The sequence below is a fragment of the Leptopilina boulardi genome, unplaced genomic scaffold (genome assembly GCF_019393585.1).
Source record: "Leptopilina boulardi isolate dan_hultmark-lab unplaced genomic scaffold, ZJU_Lbou_2.1 LbouV2_362, whole genome shotgun sequence".
Classification (NCBI taxonomy): domain Eukaryota; kingdom Metazoa; phylum Arthropoda; class Insecta; order Hymenoptera; family Figitidae; genus Leptopilina; species Leptopilina boulardi.
Window position 1 is genome coordinate 88195 of NW_026137932.1, and position 16644 is coordinate 104838.

General features: G+C 26.2%; 2 protein-coding genes and 1 long non-coding RNA gene across 3 annotated transcripts; 2 read left to right on the forward strand and 1 right to left on the reverse strand.

Annotated features, from left to right (window-relative positions):
• Positions 1-1925: 1925 nt before the first annotated feature.
• LOC127286513 (antichymotrypsin-2-like) lies at positions 1926-6484 on the reverse strand. Its single transcript, XM_051312958.1, has 8 exons — positions 6362-6484; positions 5799-6118; positions 5477-5659; positions 4223-4433; positions 3861-4069; positions 2564-2749; positions 2321-2456; positions 1926-2244 (listed from the first exon to the last, which is right to left on the reverse strand). Exons 1-8 carry the CDS (start codon positions 6369-6371, stop codon positions 2099-2101), a joined length of 1401 nt encoding a protein of 466 aa, XP_051168915.1. The 5' UTR covers positions 6372-6484; the 3' UTR covers positions 1926-2098.
• A 688-nt stretch (positions 6485-7172) lies between these two features.
• On the forward strand, positions 7173-8677 carry LOC127286516 (uncharacterized). The gene is made up of 3 exons (XR_007843750.1): positions 7173-7260; positions 7361-7445; positions 7560-8677. It is a non-coding gene; the product is annotated as an uncharacterized LOC127286516 (long non-coding RNA).
• A 520-nt stretch (positions 8678-9197) lies between these two features.
• LOC127286512 (venom metalloproteinase BumaMPs1-like) lies at positions 9198-16394 on the forward strand. The gene is made up of 14 exons (XM_051312957.1): positions 9198-9258; positions 9466-9629; positions 9863-10062; positions 11359-11451; positions 11551-11716; positions 13076-13205; positions 13338-13467; positions 14011-14203; positions 14280-14403; positions 14690-14848; positions 15126-15261; positions 15339-15452; positions 15569-15778; positions 15933-16394. The coding sequence occupies exons 2-14, from the start codon at positions 9536-9538 to the stop codon at positions 16077-16079; spliced, it is 1896 nt and encodes a 631-aa protein (XP_051168914.1). The 5' UTR covers positions 9198-9258; positions 9466-9535; the 3' UTR covers positions 16080-16394.
• The last annotated feature ends 250 nt before the right edge of the window (positions 16395-16644 follow it).

The window sequence follows — 16644 nt, forward strand, 5'->3', positions numbered from 1 at the left end:
ATTGGGTGTTTTCGGCATTCACTCAGAGTTAACTCTAGAGCAAGAAGACTAGAGACAGGAGAGTAAACTCGACCGTTTTCTCATGCAGAGCATTGAGTCAACAGTGGTAGGTATACGAGGGCGACCCTTGATTGCGTCAACTACTCTTTTCGATTCTGCGCATCTTTCACACACATTTACCGAGAAAATGTGTATAGTCAAAGATATTTGCATTGGGCATAGTCATGGGCGTAGTAAAATTCGCGTGAATGCACAGCTGATCAGCTGTTGCTCAAAGACGAAAAAGTAAATAGATTATATTTATCGTAAAGAAAAAAAATTTAATCTTTTTAATTGTCTTTTACAAGAACCAGTGAATAAAAAAACCATTTGAATAAAAGCAATCTTCGTTAAAATGATGGTTGCAAATATATAATTGCTTTACATCAAGCCGGTATTTTTTCAGGTTATGTCCAATAGCATTTAACCATTCTTTTATAGACTTCTACAACAAAAAATGGTTATAATAAATAAATAAACAGTAAATTAAAACTTTTGAATATTTTTATTTAACATTTTCATTTTTTAATAATTATTATTAGACATTATTACTATAATAAAAACATAAATAATATAAACTAATACAAGTCCAATATGACATACCTCGTCCTTCGGAAAGGGAAATAATGTTCGATGATTTTCTTTATCTTCATCATTATCACAGCAATTAGTTACACAACACTTTCCACTCATTATTGATCAAATATAAATTAACTTAACATTTAAAAATTGGTAATTTTGTAAACTAACACAGGCTTTTTTGACTTGACGGCCATAACAAAAACAAATCACATGTAAGAAATATACGTCATACATACATATATATATATTATGCGCAGAATCAAAAAATATATACTTGACGCCTTCTAGGGTCGCCCTCATATACCTACCAGATTTGTCTTACCCCCACTACTCTACTTTACTCTCCTGTCTCTAGTCTTCTTGCTCTAGAGTTAGCAGTGGTGCTCAAATGTAAATTTTGATTTTCAGTTTGTCTGTTGGTTGTGAACGTTGTTGATTGGCAATTTGGCATAGACTATTCATTTTGATTGGCGCAGGGTTTGCAATTGTAACAACATGTGAAACGGGCCTTTTATTCTAGTAATGCAATGTTAAAATAAAATTTTTTGTTTCTAGATTTCATAAAAGTCCCCAAAAATTTATTACAAGATGACCCAGAGTTAACTCTGTTTTCTTGCGAGAGTAAAGAAAAAGGGTCAGTCCTAACCTTTAATGACCGACAAAATATGTGAACGGATTGTTTGTTTTGAAAAGTGTAAATTGAAACATAATAATTTATTTTTATTAAAAATTATTTTAACTTTTTATTTATAAAAAACAACTTTAATTAAAATAAATAATCTAGTTCCTTAAACAATTCAGATTAATTAAAGTTAGGGAAATAATGAAAAATTTGAAAACTATAAACTTTAAAAAAATAACACGTTTATGGGTAGCAAAAATATGTTCCATTTTTAAATGAAAAACAAAAAATACGTATAAATTAAAAAAAGTAAGCAAGCAAGGACAACTAACTTCAAACTCAGGGTGATGAAAATAGAAAATCAAATCATTTTATTTAGGTAAATAAATTTTCAAAGATAATATCATTGAGCACCACTGTTAACTCTAGAGTTAACTCTGAGTGAATGCCGAAAACACCCATTGTAAATTGAGACCTGTCAGATTTTAGGTTAAGTTACTTGCTTTGTCGACAAAAAGTCCCTATATTATAGAGAATTTTCGAATTGTGAGAACTTCCAGTGAGATATTTGTTTATTACGAAATTATTTTTTTTTTTGAAAATATATTTAAATTGTTTCATCAAAAAATGAGAAATACATTTAGATTTACATATTGATAGTAAAAGAATAATGAATCATAAATATCGTATAATTGATTTATTCTATTCAATATATTATACATATTCTTAATATACATTTTTTAAAAACACAAATGATTAATTATTTTTTTTAAAAACATAATTTCTAAAAAAAATTTATTATATTTAAACAAATATAAAGAGAGACGTGTTTTTTTAAATAAAAGAAATTGTAAATTATTCTATATATTTACAGTTTCCAGCAAACAATACAATACCATCATTTTCACCGATTGTTCTTATAATTTTATAATGAAACGGATGATCAACAACAAACAATTTAGGATTATCTTCACCACCTATTTTCCAACCGATTTCAATTTCTACGAAAAAAAAATCACAAAATCAATTTATTTATAAATATGTAAATATAATATATGACAATAATAAAAAATTTACCAGAAACTGCAGCAGCTTCAGCTCCATTTTCATTGACTTCAATGAAAGTTTTTTGCTTAATTTTACTCACTTGAAGATTTCCTTCTGAAATTCCGCTAAAGTTTGCGAAAGGCGAGAACATTTCTTTCATACCCATCTATTATTTTAAATAAATATTTAGTTTCATATTTTACATTTATAAAAATAAAGTTTTAAATAATCAAAAATATATCATAAACATAAACTATATTTTTTTTTACCAACCTCTTGTAAAACTTCATTCAAATCAATTGTATTTTCAACACGAAATTTGGGCAAATATAAATCAACTTTAGATAAATAGCGTTTTTGTCTCAGAGTTTTAAGGTTCATTGTCTCTAAACTTTTTTCAACTTGTTCAAGACCGTCAATTAAATTAGGAAGTACAATAAGCATTTTAAGATTCTCATTCTGTAAAAGAGATGTGTCAATTTTTAATTATAAGAAAAAAACCGCAGTTATCGCATCTATACAATAATTCTCTACAGAGAAAAAACGAAAGTCTAAATTTAACAATATATTCTTGGCGTCTAAGAATATTTTCCTTGCATTTTATTCTTAATCTTAGAATATAATATTCTCGTCAAATGTAAACAATCATGAAAATGTACGTAATTATTGACAAATTTGCGACAGCCTTTTTTTAATAGAAAATAAAAATTGTTCTTTTTCTATGTGAAAATGGAAAATTCATATATAAAACTACAGCCTAACACCGTATTTGACTAATACTGTTTTTATGAGTTGAAAAACAGTTGAAAAACGAAGGTTAAGGGCCAGTTTCACCAACTCCGGTTAAAAGTTAATCAGCGATTAAAGACAATTTAATCACTCATGATTGGTCGGTTAGGGATTTAATCGCTGATTAACTTTTAACCTGATTTGGTGAAATTGGACCTAAGAGCAAGATTTTTTTATTCTCTGATAGTTGGTCGAGTAGGTTTTTGGTTAGGGTCTTTGGTTAGTGTCTGTCGAACCCGGGTTCAATTCCCAGTCCCCTCAAATTTGTTTCGAAAATTTTCTCGTTAAGTTTCCAAATAAAAATAAACAGGACATAATTAATAATAATAAACGTTACAAGGATTTTCAAATTTAAAAAAAAAAACAAATAAATTTTTTTAAAATTTAAAATGTATTTTTTTAAAATTGCAGCAAGCTTGCAGCAACCTTTCCAGAAGCTTGTTGAAATTCTCCTGCAACTTTACGTAGCAAGCTTACAGCAATCTTTCACGGCAAGCTTGCCGCAATCATTCTTAGTATGCTCGCAGCAATCTTGTAGTAATATTTCATGGCAAGATTGCAGCAACCTTTCCTGGAAAGCTTACAGCAAGCTTTCACGGCAAGCTTGCCCTGGGTGGGACATTCCGCTAGCTAAGACAAGCTTGCAGCAAGCTTGCGCGGTGAACTTGCCGCAAGCTTGCTGCAAGTTTCCGTGCTATCTGGGAAATGCCAAGTATATACCTATTCTAAATTTCAGAATATTTTTTTCGGTAAAGAAAAAAAAACTGCGTCCACTTCTTACCTTGTATGGTAATTCTATGAATGTAGCATTTATATCAGAAGCATATCCAAATTCTAAATCAGCGTATTGATACATTATTGGAACTAAAGTTTCTTTATTGCTATTAGTATAAAAAATTTGTCTATCAACTTTAGAAAATTTATTTTTCCATTCGCCTTTAAAATAAACAACATTGGTGATAATCATGGCTGTATCTTCACTCAAATCATCTAAAAGAAAAAGAAAATATATAAGAGAAAATAAAAACCAAGTCCAATATAATATTTTTCAATAATAATTATTGAATGTAACACAATAATATTAATTACAATAAAGTTTATAAAAAAAATAATTTCATTTTTAAAAGTTTCAAATACACGAACCAGGTTTAACAATATTTTTGATTTTATCATTTGTTCCTCTTGAAACCCATGTATTAATAGATTTTGCCGCTGTTTCGGAATCAATAAAATTTAATTGTTCCTCCTCTGCGTGAAAATTGTTTAATAAGACATCTTTAAATTCTGACTTTACTTGTAATTTATCATTGATGAACACTTTGTTTAAAATTTGAAGTGTTAAGCCTGTGACATTCTGAAGAAGGGAATGGATTTTTTATTTTTATATATTTATTCCAGTAGATTAATTATTTAATTTCATTTTCACTTTCATTGATTTTAATCTTTACTCTCATTTTTATTTTCAATTTTACTATTTTCATTTTATGGAATTTCATTTGTCATAATTATTTTTGAGATAAAATTTTTATTTATTCGAATTTTTATTTGCTCAAATTTTCATTTAACATAGTTGGCATTTTAAAGAATTTTTATTGGGTAGAATTTCATTGCATAGAATTTTCATTTTATATTCTTTCATACTGCAAAAGTTTTTAATTAACCGAAAAATCATTTAACAGAATTTCTAATTGATGGAATTTTTATTTGTCCGAAATTGCAAATGGCCGAACAAACAATCGATTTTGGCGCGATTTTTAAAATCAACCAATCACAATTTTATGGATAATTTTTTATTGGTTGATTTTAAAAATTGCGCTAAAATCGATTGTTTGCTTGGCCATTTGCAATTTTGGACAAATGAAAATTCTATCAATTAGAAATTTTGTTAAATGATTTTTTTGGTTAATTAAAAATTCTGTATTATGAAAAATCGGTTATATGAAAATTATATCAAATAATAAATCGACCAAATGAAAATTCATCTGAAAGAATATAAAATAAAAATTCTATGCAATGAATTTTTACACAAAAAAATTTCTTTAAAATGCCTATATTGTGTTAAATAAAAAGTCCGAACAAATAAAAATTGTGTGAAGTGAATTTTCGGTTATATAAAAATTCTGTAATATAGAAAATTGTTTTGATGAAAATTCTGCAAAATACTAATTCAAACAAATAAAAATTCAGCTCAAAAATAATTATTACAAATGAAATTCCATAAAATGAAAATTCTAAATAATGATTTTTAAAACATAATCATGCGTGATGAAAATTAGATTAAAAAAATTAGAAAATTAATATCACTGAAAGTGGAAATGAAAAGAAGAGTGAAAATACTAATATTTTAATCAATGGAATGAAAGTGGAAATATTTTTTACTATTGATATTATTCTTACCATTAAATTATCGATAAGATTTTTATAACTGATTTTCACTAGTTGCTCATTTTCTCTAAAATGAAGAGTTTTGAGTATTTCAGTTTTAGTATTCCCTTCAGCTCCAGAGGCAATCATACCTAATGCTACATTTATACTCAAAGGAGATAATAAAACGTTGTCTACTTTATTTTTTGACGCTGTCTAGAAAATTTAATAGAAAAATATTAAATAACTACAATTTACTATAAATTCTTTTTTGTTATTATTTTATAGTCACAATTCTATAGCGGATATTAACAAAAAAAAAAAAAACAAAAAAAACAAATTATTTTAAAATAACCTTGTACAAGTTGTCAGCGAATATTTGCAATCCATCAGTAAAATTTGTTTCAGCATTAAGTAAATCCTGTGGATCTTTTGATTTTTCAAGATTGTCCTCTTGTTTAGAATTATGATTATTAAATTTGGGCCAGATAACTTGATCGCGATCATTTGATTCATGAAATATTTTGAAAATTAATTTATCAAGATTGTCCTCTTGCTCAGAATTTTCCAATTTAAATAAATTTGAATTATCATTCTTAAATTTGGGCCATATAACTCGATCGCGAGCCAATACAATATACATATTGATAGCTATTAGAAGACACGAAAATAAATCTAAAAAAAAGAGACATATATATTTAAAATCAGAACTTGTAGAAAAAATTTTTGAAAAATTAATAAATATAATATATTTACAAATTATTTATAAAATTAATATTAATTTTTCTTTAATTAATAATTTGTTAAAATAATAAAATACTTTTAAAAAGTTCGCAATTCCTTATTTATGAAAATTGAAAAAAAAATTTTAATTTAATTATCTTTTTTTTATATTTCTATTTGGAAAAATTTACTTACTTTTTTTCATTTTTAGATAATAAAATTATTTTATTTTTAACTGAAATTTATTAAATACAAAAATATTGTACAACTTAATAGTGTATTAAGACAGATTTTGTTTTCAGTATATATATTACTGACTGTCGTATTTAAAGACGATCGTCAGAATGTTATATTTATTTAATTCTTCACGAATTAACTTTTTTTCTTTACACAAGTGTTTGGACTACTGTTGTTAAATTTTAAATTTTATAATTTCATCATTATTGTAGTATAGGTTTTTATTAATTCAAATGTTAATTTTTTCTCAATATAACATATCAATAGGTGAACACAAAAAAATTTATTTAAAAAAAATATTTTTAAAACCCATTTTAAGATTTTTTAAAAATATATAATAAAGTATATATCACACACACCCAGATTGAGTACATTGTGTAAAATCTAGGGTCCATAATAATTTTTATCGAAAACAAAAAAAAAAAAAAATATTTTTTTCTTCGATCGTAAAAAAAAATTTATTTTGATCAAATAAAAAGTATTTGGTCCAAAATTAAATAAATGTAATATTTCATGCTAATAAATAATTATTTCAATCAATTATGGAAATTATTTCATTCCAATAAATATTTATTAGATATAAGTATTTCATTTTATCGTATCAAATAAATAGTAATTTGAATCAATTATGAAAATTATTTCATTCAATACTATTTCAAATAAATCTTTAGGAAATTTTTAGGAGAGTTTTGGTGCTGTGGGGGAACAAATTTCATTAAAAAATATATAAAATTTGGTATGAAAATAACTTTTATGATTATAGGTTATGCGAAAAGATCGACAATACATTTCATCAAAATCAAAAAACTGGTTCATCTGTAACACAGTTTAAGAATAAACGTGGAATATCTGAATTTGTAAGTATATACTTATTTATTTTATATAGTGCGATAAATTTTTTTCATATTAAATGATTTTAATTTTTTAAATTCTAAATAAAATTTTAATTTTTAACAGCATGGAATCATCGACAATAATTATGTGATTCAACCATTGCCCCATTATCTTCGTAAACGTCGAGATTTGTTTAATAATGCTTCCAGTAAGTATTTTCTTTACATATATGCAAATTATATTATTTAGTAAATTTAGAAATAATATTAAAAACGAGCTAAAAATTGAAACATAAAAAAGAATTCATTTTTGTCTATTTCAGAATTGCGTTAATGGAAAATGTACAATTAAGGAAGCAGAAAATAACAACGGTCATGTAACAAACGGAGCATCTAAAAAAATTCCACGAAAAAAAATTCCCTTATTATACAAATATATAAACTAACAAATCTGGTTTGTTGTTGCAACAAATTGTTCGTTCTTCTAATAATTCGAAATTAATATAATCTACCTATATTACAAAAAGATATCGCCGCCAACGCCGCCGCCGCCGCCGCCGCTGTTCCAAGACTCTGAATATAGCCGCAAGTCAAGAGAAGGGGGGTAGAAGAGAAGGGGGGGGGACTTGAGGCTATATTCAGAGTCTTGAAACGATCTTAACCTTTAAATTTAGGGTAGGGGAGCGGAAGAGAGGAGGGGGAATGGGGGTTGGCGCGCGAAGCGCGCAGGGGGCATAGCCCCCTAGTATATATATATATATATATTTATTATTAATAAACTAATTTCTGTATAATTAATAATTAATTATATAACGTATTTAAAAAAAAGTAATGTAAAAATTGAATAATTGATTAATTATATTTCAACATCTTCATTCGTAATGAGCGATTCGAAAAAAAATTGTCAAAACGTCGGTTGAGGGGAGAAAGATGACAATTCAGGTAAGTTTTGAACAACATGCCATTTCAGCAAAGATTTGAAAAACATGCCTTTTCAGATGCGTCAAACTTTTTGGTTATTTCAAATTAAAAGTACTGTGACATCACTGCGATTAATGTTAGTAATTATTCTGTAAAATTAATCTTGAACATTCAATAAGGGACATCAGAATATAAGTTATAATACTTTTTGTTTTTTTATTTTATTTCTTTTCGTCTAAAATGCACAAAATAATTTAACACTTGAAATGTCATGTTTTTCACATTTCTGCTGAAATGGCATGTTTTTCAAAACTTACCTGAATTGTCATCTTTCTCCCGTCAACCGACGAAAACTACAATTTTTGAGTACTCATATCTTTTTTTTTTTGACTCAACGATTTTTGAAAATTTTTTTTTTTTATCAGTATGGGTTTTTCGTTGTTGCTGATTACGAAACCGATATCGGTTTTTTAAAATTCAAAATGGCAGATCCAATATGGCTGATTTTTTTCAAAGTTCTAGAGAGTCACTTGAAACTCATTACTCGGAGATTTTGAGTAACCCCTTAGTAACAAGTTTCAAAGGATTAATAATAATAATAAAAATAATAAAAATAATTTTTTAAAAATGGCTGCCATATTGGATGTGATATTTTAAATTAATTAATGACCTACTTATAAATATGAAAATTAAATATACTGATAAGTTTATGTACAATCTTCAGTGATGACGTGCATAATTCAATTGTGTTACATTTTAATAACACAAAAATATGAATATTAAATTAAATTATTCATTTTTTTGAAAGCACATATATATCTTATTGTAAATAGGAAGCATTGAAAATAAACAAAACTTATATGTACGGTATCATAATTATGTTAAATTCTATTTAAATTAATAGTTCAATTTCCTTATAATATCTAATAGAATTATGGAAAAGTCAATATTAATTTAAATAAATTATATTTACTTATGAAAATATTGTTATCAGTAGGAAGTAATAAAAAACAGTATTTTTTGGGTATATATACGGACATCTTCAATGCAACTATATTCAAATTATTTTCTACTAAATTTTAATACTTCTTTTGAAGAAGGGTAAGATGTGTTTTAATCTTTTACTTTAATTCTGATTGTTCATAATTTTAAAAAATCTAAACTAAAGATTTAAACATGTAATGACCTAATGATAAACAATAACTTATTTTTATCAAACATTTTCATTTTATATTTGAAGATATTAATTCTTTATGAGAAATTTTTATATACGTACTATATGCAATCTATCATTATATAAATATTCAGAATATCCTGGGAACTTAAAAAGAACAGATTTTTCATTCTTGGAAGGATTTAGAAAATCCTAAAATATCTGATGATGTATTTCTTCGCAATTTTATTTTGCACTCTTTTTGTGCCCTTCACTCAATCGCTCAAAGTCGACGATAGTCTATTAATCGATGATGATGGTAATTATTTTAGACTATATAATATATTTTAATTTTATAATACAATAAAACTTTTGCACTGCGATATTCAATAGATAATGAGTATAAATTAAAATTAATTGGAAAAATTATTTAACTTATAAAACTAACCACCTAATTATTTCTTTTCGAGAATTTGAAATACTACTTTCGGTGTATTAAATTGTTAAAATTTAATTTTAATTAATGATTTAAAATTTAAATTCTATTTCTAGTATCTGACTATGAGGTGCTTTCAATTGGTCATAAAATATCCAACGACAAATTAATACTTCGAATTAAAAGAGAAGAAAAAGATGATGATTATTATTATTTAAATCCTACTGATAGTATACTTGCAGGCACAGAAACGAAAGTTTATACTGCCACTAATAATTATCAGGGTAGATCTGTGGATTACGTAGAAATACGAAATGTATGTATTAACAAAGATATACATTAAATTTTCCACTTACGATGTTTTAAATTCATAAATTTATGGAAAGAAAGAAGTACTAATTTAAAAAAATGTAATTTAAAAATATAAATATTTCTGGTGAACCATTAACCGAGGTAATTATACCTACAAAATTGCTTTTCTTTACTGAAAACGTCATAAAAATTCAGAATTAAAAGAAGAAAATTTGTCAAATATTATGTGAAGTTCCTTGTAAAAAAACTTCCCTCTGAAGAGTTCCTATAATTTAGGTATAATTACCCAAATTCACAGAAAAAAGCGTAATTCTAAATTTAGGAATATCTTCTTAGCGTTTAAATTTAAAAATGTTTCGCAAGCATTTTATTCTTAATGTAAGAATAAAAAGAACTCTTAAAATAGGATAGAATGCTTAAAGTCAAAAATAATTCTTGAATTAACAAGTATATGCTCAAAGTAAGAAATTGTTCCTAATTTAAGAAGTCTTTCTGATTTTAAGAATTTTAATGATAGAACGTCTAACATCCTTCCGGCAGGATGAAAAAGACTCATGTAAGTCCCTGCGAAATCGCTTTATAAAATTAACATGGATTCAGATAATCCAAAAGTAAAATATATCGTTGGAAAGGTAAAAACACAAGCTTTTAGCGCATGTAAACATAAAGTTTGTAAATTAAAATCCCTAGGCTAGGGAATTCAAAGAAAAAGGACGTTTTTATAGGGGTTTTTTTTTTTTTTTTTTTTGACGAATCCAAAAAAATATTTAAACTGAATTTTTTTAAAAATAAACTATCACATTTTATTCTTTGAAGGCTTCAGAAGAAAATGAGAGTAGTTAGACTAAAAAATATTGGTTTTTGTAGATTTTACAGTGAATTTATGAAAAACTGTTTTTTTGACTTGTTGCAAACATTCAAAGTTTGAAGGCTTCGAAACATGGTTTAATATTATTTTTTTTTAAAGTCTAACGCATGAATTTTTTTTGTTTTTACGTCTACTTTAATAAAAAAGGGTGACAGAAAAAAATTTTGAATTCCCTTTTTATCACCCTCATATATATAGGGCCATCCAAAAAAGCCTTCCGGCAGGACGGGCGCTTGGACGTTCTATCATTAAAAATAAAATACATGCAAAATATTCTTAAACATGCGGCAAAAAGATATTCTTCAATTTTGAGTTTCGTTTTTTCTATATTGACGGGTAAGTCAATTTGAAAACTATATATATCTAAAACAACAACAAAATTCTTTAAAAATTGTCTAAAATGTGGTATGAAAATAACTATTATGATTATAGGTTATCCAAAACATCATCCATAAATTTTATCAAGATCAAAAAACTGGTTCATCTGTTACACACTTTAGGAATAAACGTGGAATATCTGAATTTGTAAGTATATACTTATTTATTTTATAAAGTGCGATAAGTTTTTTCATATTAAATGCTTTCAATTCTTTAAATTCTTAATAATATTTCAATTTTTAACAGCATGGAATCATCGACAATAATTATGTGATTCAACCATTGCCCAATCATCTTCGTAAACGTCGAGATTTGTCGAAAAAAAATTCTTCATTCTTTGAAAGTGATGCCGAAGGTTTCATAAATACTGATGAACATATAATTTACGAACGAACATTTAATAAAGATTCCAGTAAGTATTTTCCTTAAATATTAAGCGAATAAACTAAAATTGGGTGTGTTTAAATGTAAGGAATTAAAGTAATAGTAAATAATAATTTTCAATCCTACAAGTCAGGTTAAAGTAAAATCTTCAGTTTTAACATTATTCGATAGAAAAGCAACACGGAGCAAAAAGAATTGTTGTAGTTGCTAAAAATTAAGTCATTGTCAATATAGAACCAGCAGTTCTAGTTGTTTTTAAGGAAAAAAAATTGTTGTAATGAAATTGTTATTAAAACTATTGGGATTGTTCGGTGAACAAAAAGAATTGTTTCATGAACAAAGAAAATTGTTACAGAACAGTTGAAATAACAAAACTAAATTGTTTAATCGGCAATACAATTTGTTTTGATTCGTCTAATACAATTTGTTCAGTTTCTTTGCCTTCTAAAATAATCGATAGCAGATTTCCGTAGGTCATATCACCAGTTTCATTTGCATTAAAATCTGTGGAACATGCAGCTTCTGATATCAAATTCTTCGACCTGAAACCAAAAAATTATTTTGATTTGAAATTTGTTGTTAAATATTATTAAATATAGATTTTGTATTTTTAAGTTGAGGTTATGTTCACTAGTAACCGAGTGAAACTTACCGATAAACGATGAAATAGTCTCTTCATCCATTCACTACACTTGCAATAGATTTTTCACTTTAACCGGATTCATTATTTAATAGCACTTTGTCATTTTTTTTTAAACTAATAATAAAAGCAAAAGTGGCACATGTGCCAGAAGCAAACGACGCGACAATCTGCACGCCAGTTTGCGAGAATTCAAGATGACCACGTAACATGGAACAATAAACAAGTCAGCTGAACAAATCTAGATTGTTCCATCAGCAATCGACAAAGAGATTTCTTCTGCAACTGTATACAGATTTTCCAGCTGAACAAAACTAACAACAAAAAATTCATATTGTTGTTAAAACAACATACATTTGTATTGACAACAATCCGAATTGTAATATTAACATTTCAAATTGTAATATCAAACAAATCTACTGACAATAATCCAAAACACAGAAAATTCAAAGGCATTAAAATAAGCTGCAACGCTTATTATTTTAATCAAATTTTGCTTATTTCAATCCATTTTGGTATTAAAATAGGCAAAATTGAATTAAAATAATTAGCGTTGCAGCTTATTTTAATAACTTATAATTTTCTGTGAAATTGTTTGCAGAACAATCCAATATCTCTCCGTGATATTCTTATCCGAAACTATAAATTTTATAGAAAAATTAAAATTAATAAAGTTAATCTAATATTTATTTATAATTATTTTTACTATTCATATTATTATTCATAATTTACGTTTAATTTGTTTAGAACTTGATGCATCTAAGATGGTCGATGATGAAATTATGAAAATTAAAAGTGTGTCGCGAAGAGATGTTGGAGTAACTCCAAGCATTGTGTATCCGGAAATTATGGTTTTCGTTGATGATGTACTTTTTAAGTAAGTTGAAATAATTTTATTCTACTTATTTTGTTTATGCTTTAAAAAAATTACTATTTTATTAAATATATAAACTACTTTATTTCACTTTAATTTTAGGCAATTATAAATAATTTTTATTTTTAATTGCAGAAAATTTAATCAAGACGTAATGAAAGCGGTACAATATACTTTGAGTTTCTGGAATGCAGTTGATTTAATATACAGACAATTTGAAAATCCACAAATTCGCCTCTATGTTAGAAAAATAGTATTAGTTAAAGTATGTTGTATATATTGAAAAATAATATTTATTTAAATCAATTATTGGTGGCGGTTCAAATATTACACATTTAAATATACAACGTTAAAATCCTAATCATAAAATTCTACACAGTTAAATTGCACACCGTTAAACTATTCACAAATTTAATTTATAATAGAAAATTTTTTTTACTAAACTCTACACAATGAAATTGAACTTTACATAAACAAGTAGTTAAAATTATTTTAGTAGTATTCTTTGTCTACGCTGACACGGCCTGCTCGACCAAATTCTTTTCATGTTAAATTCCTTTAACTAAAATTTAAGCCATTAAACATAAATTTAAAATGAAAAGAATTTGGACAAGCAGTAGTGTCCGCATTGACAAAGATTTCCTCATTAATAAATAATTAATATTTCTCTGAATTAAATAGTATTTGGTTTAAATACAAAAATCATTGATTTTGAATACAATATAATTAAGTGAGATAGAAAATATTTAAATCAGTAATGTACTGAAAATTGTCTATATAATTAATGGAAAACATTTTTGTACTAAAGGAACCACTACCCTTCATTAATAAAGCAATCCAAAATTTTCCCAAAGGAGGTATACATAGCAGCGGATGTTTAAACGAATTTGCTTTATTTTTACGTAAGGAACCAATCTTTAAACCAACTATAGATTATGATGTAGCTGTGTTGGTCACTGGAAGAGATATGATGAGATCACAAAATAACAATGCAACAGCTGGTAAGTTTAAATCACATATTTTGATTTTGCATTTGGTGTAAAGTTAAATGTAAACTACAATAATGTTTTCTTGAAGGTCTTGCCTTTGAAGGTGGAGTGTGCGAGAATAGTGCTTTACAGGGATACATTAGTTCCAGTCTAATTGAAGATATGAATGGTTATGGAGGGATTGTTTCTGCTGCTCATGAATTAGGTCATATGTAAGTATCGAAAACTATTTTTATTTTTGAAACTGATCAGTGTATATTCACAATTGCATCGACATAGAAGTCAAATCACTGACGATCTTTAAATATCTCATTATATCTTAACCATTTATATTATTTTTAGTTTATATTTTTTTAAAAAAAATATTAATTATCTCTAAGGTAAAGTTTATTTAATAATTGTTTATAAATAATTTTTTTTTTAATTTTTGTATCTTATATTTGTAAAATTTAATATATTAAAACTAAAAGATTAAATTATGTTTAATTTTTTCATTAGCTTTGGTGCACCTCATGACGAGGAAGATTCAAAGTTTCATCAAAATGGTGCATTGCATTGTCCAAAGAAAGATGGTTACATCATGAGTTATAATCGTTATAATAAAAACAGAATTTTATTTTCCCCATGTTCGAAAAATGTTATTCGAACTGTTTTAAGGTACGTGGAAAATTTTGAACATTTACACTTGTATATAGTAAAATCTATTTTATGTTAATGTCTGAGGTAAATAAATTACAGTTTTCATGAATATTAATTGTTTAATTCTAAGATTCAGTAAAACTTTAGATTTGCATCTCTTCTTTGTTCTTTTGGCATTAATTATTGCTAGTGCTGGAAATAGGGAAAAAATAATTGAATATTTTGAGATTTTCATCATCATTAGTTTTTTGAACCTTATCTATAGTGTATAATTAACAAATTAAATTTTTTTTAGTCAAGATTTTGCAAAATGCGTTCAGAATAATCCTGCAGAATATGAAAATAACAATCAAGTACCAAGAATGTTACCTGGAGAAGTAATGACTTTAGATCAACAATGCAAAAATCTTGGATACATAAGAATTTCTAAAGTAAGTACCATTAATATAGCGCTTAGTACTATCGTTAACAATGGCTATATTTTGTTATTACTATTGTTTATTTTTAGAAAGAAACAACTTGCTTAGAGCTACATTGTGTCGAAGAGGAGTTGAATGGGAGCTATTTTCACACTACATCTAAGATGCCTCCTGCGGAGGGATCTGAATGTGGTGAAGGAAAGGTATAATTAAAATTATGTATTAATTTCTCCTGTAAAATTTCGTAAATCAAATTCGATGATTCTCAATACTTGAAACAGTATATTATTATTTAATTGTTCATAATTTTATTATTCAGTACTGCATATCAGGAGAGTGTGTACAGAAACCTAAAAATTTGAGACAAAATTCAAATTCTCAATTGCCACACAAGCAAAGCACAACAAAAGCACCAATCAGTACAGACGCGCCATCAAAACCATATTATCCAATAGTATACAAGCAAACCACTCCAAAAGCATCAATCAGTACAGAGGCACCAATTACCAGTGATTCTTCATCTTCCACGGTAATGAGATTCAGTAATTATTTTATTTCCATTGTTAATTTAAAAAAAAACATTTAAATTTAATTAAGGATGAACTGCTGTTATATATTTGACTCTCTGTTAATGACGATTTTATTTAAAACCGATAATTTAATTTATTTTTTGTGTATTTCAGAATTGCGTTAATGGAAAGTGTACAACTAAAACATGCAACAATGGAAAGTGTACAATTAAGGAAACAAACAGCAACAATGTTCATGTGCCAAACACAGCATCCGATTTTTTTTCGCGAATAAAATTGCCTTCTTGGTTTAGAAATTAACTTTGGAAAAAGTTATTTTTTCTACACATAATAAAATATAATTTTTATTATTATTAGTTCTAAACGGTGAAACTGAACTTAGTTAGTTGCGATATTCAAAATAGATTTTAGAAAATAAATAAAAATGTGATAAAAATTTTTTTTGAAAAATACAAATTATGTTAAATAAAAATTAAGTATCTAAAATTTTTCTTAAGTAAAAATGCTAAGCTACTATTCATTACTATTTTATTATTTTTTTAAAAGTATTTTTGTTTGAATGGGCATTATTAGCCCGTGTATTTTATAAATAAATAAAATTTTTTAAAATAAAAATTGTTATTCATGACACTAACGACCTCCTTAGCCATTTCTAAAGGGTACAAGTACCTGACGAATGGCACTTACCACCCAGGTGCAAATAGACCTACACTAGGGATTACGTCCCAGGACTCATCCACTACTTATAAACGCGCACAAAATTCAATCGGACATTTAATAATTATTTAAATTTAATTTTTTAATTTCCAAAAAGAATTGCATAATACAAAACGTAATTTAGAAATTATGTTTCATAAAAAATTTT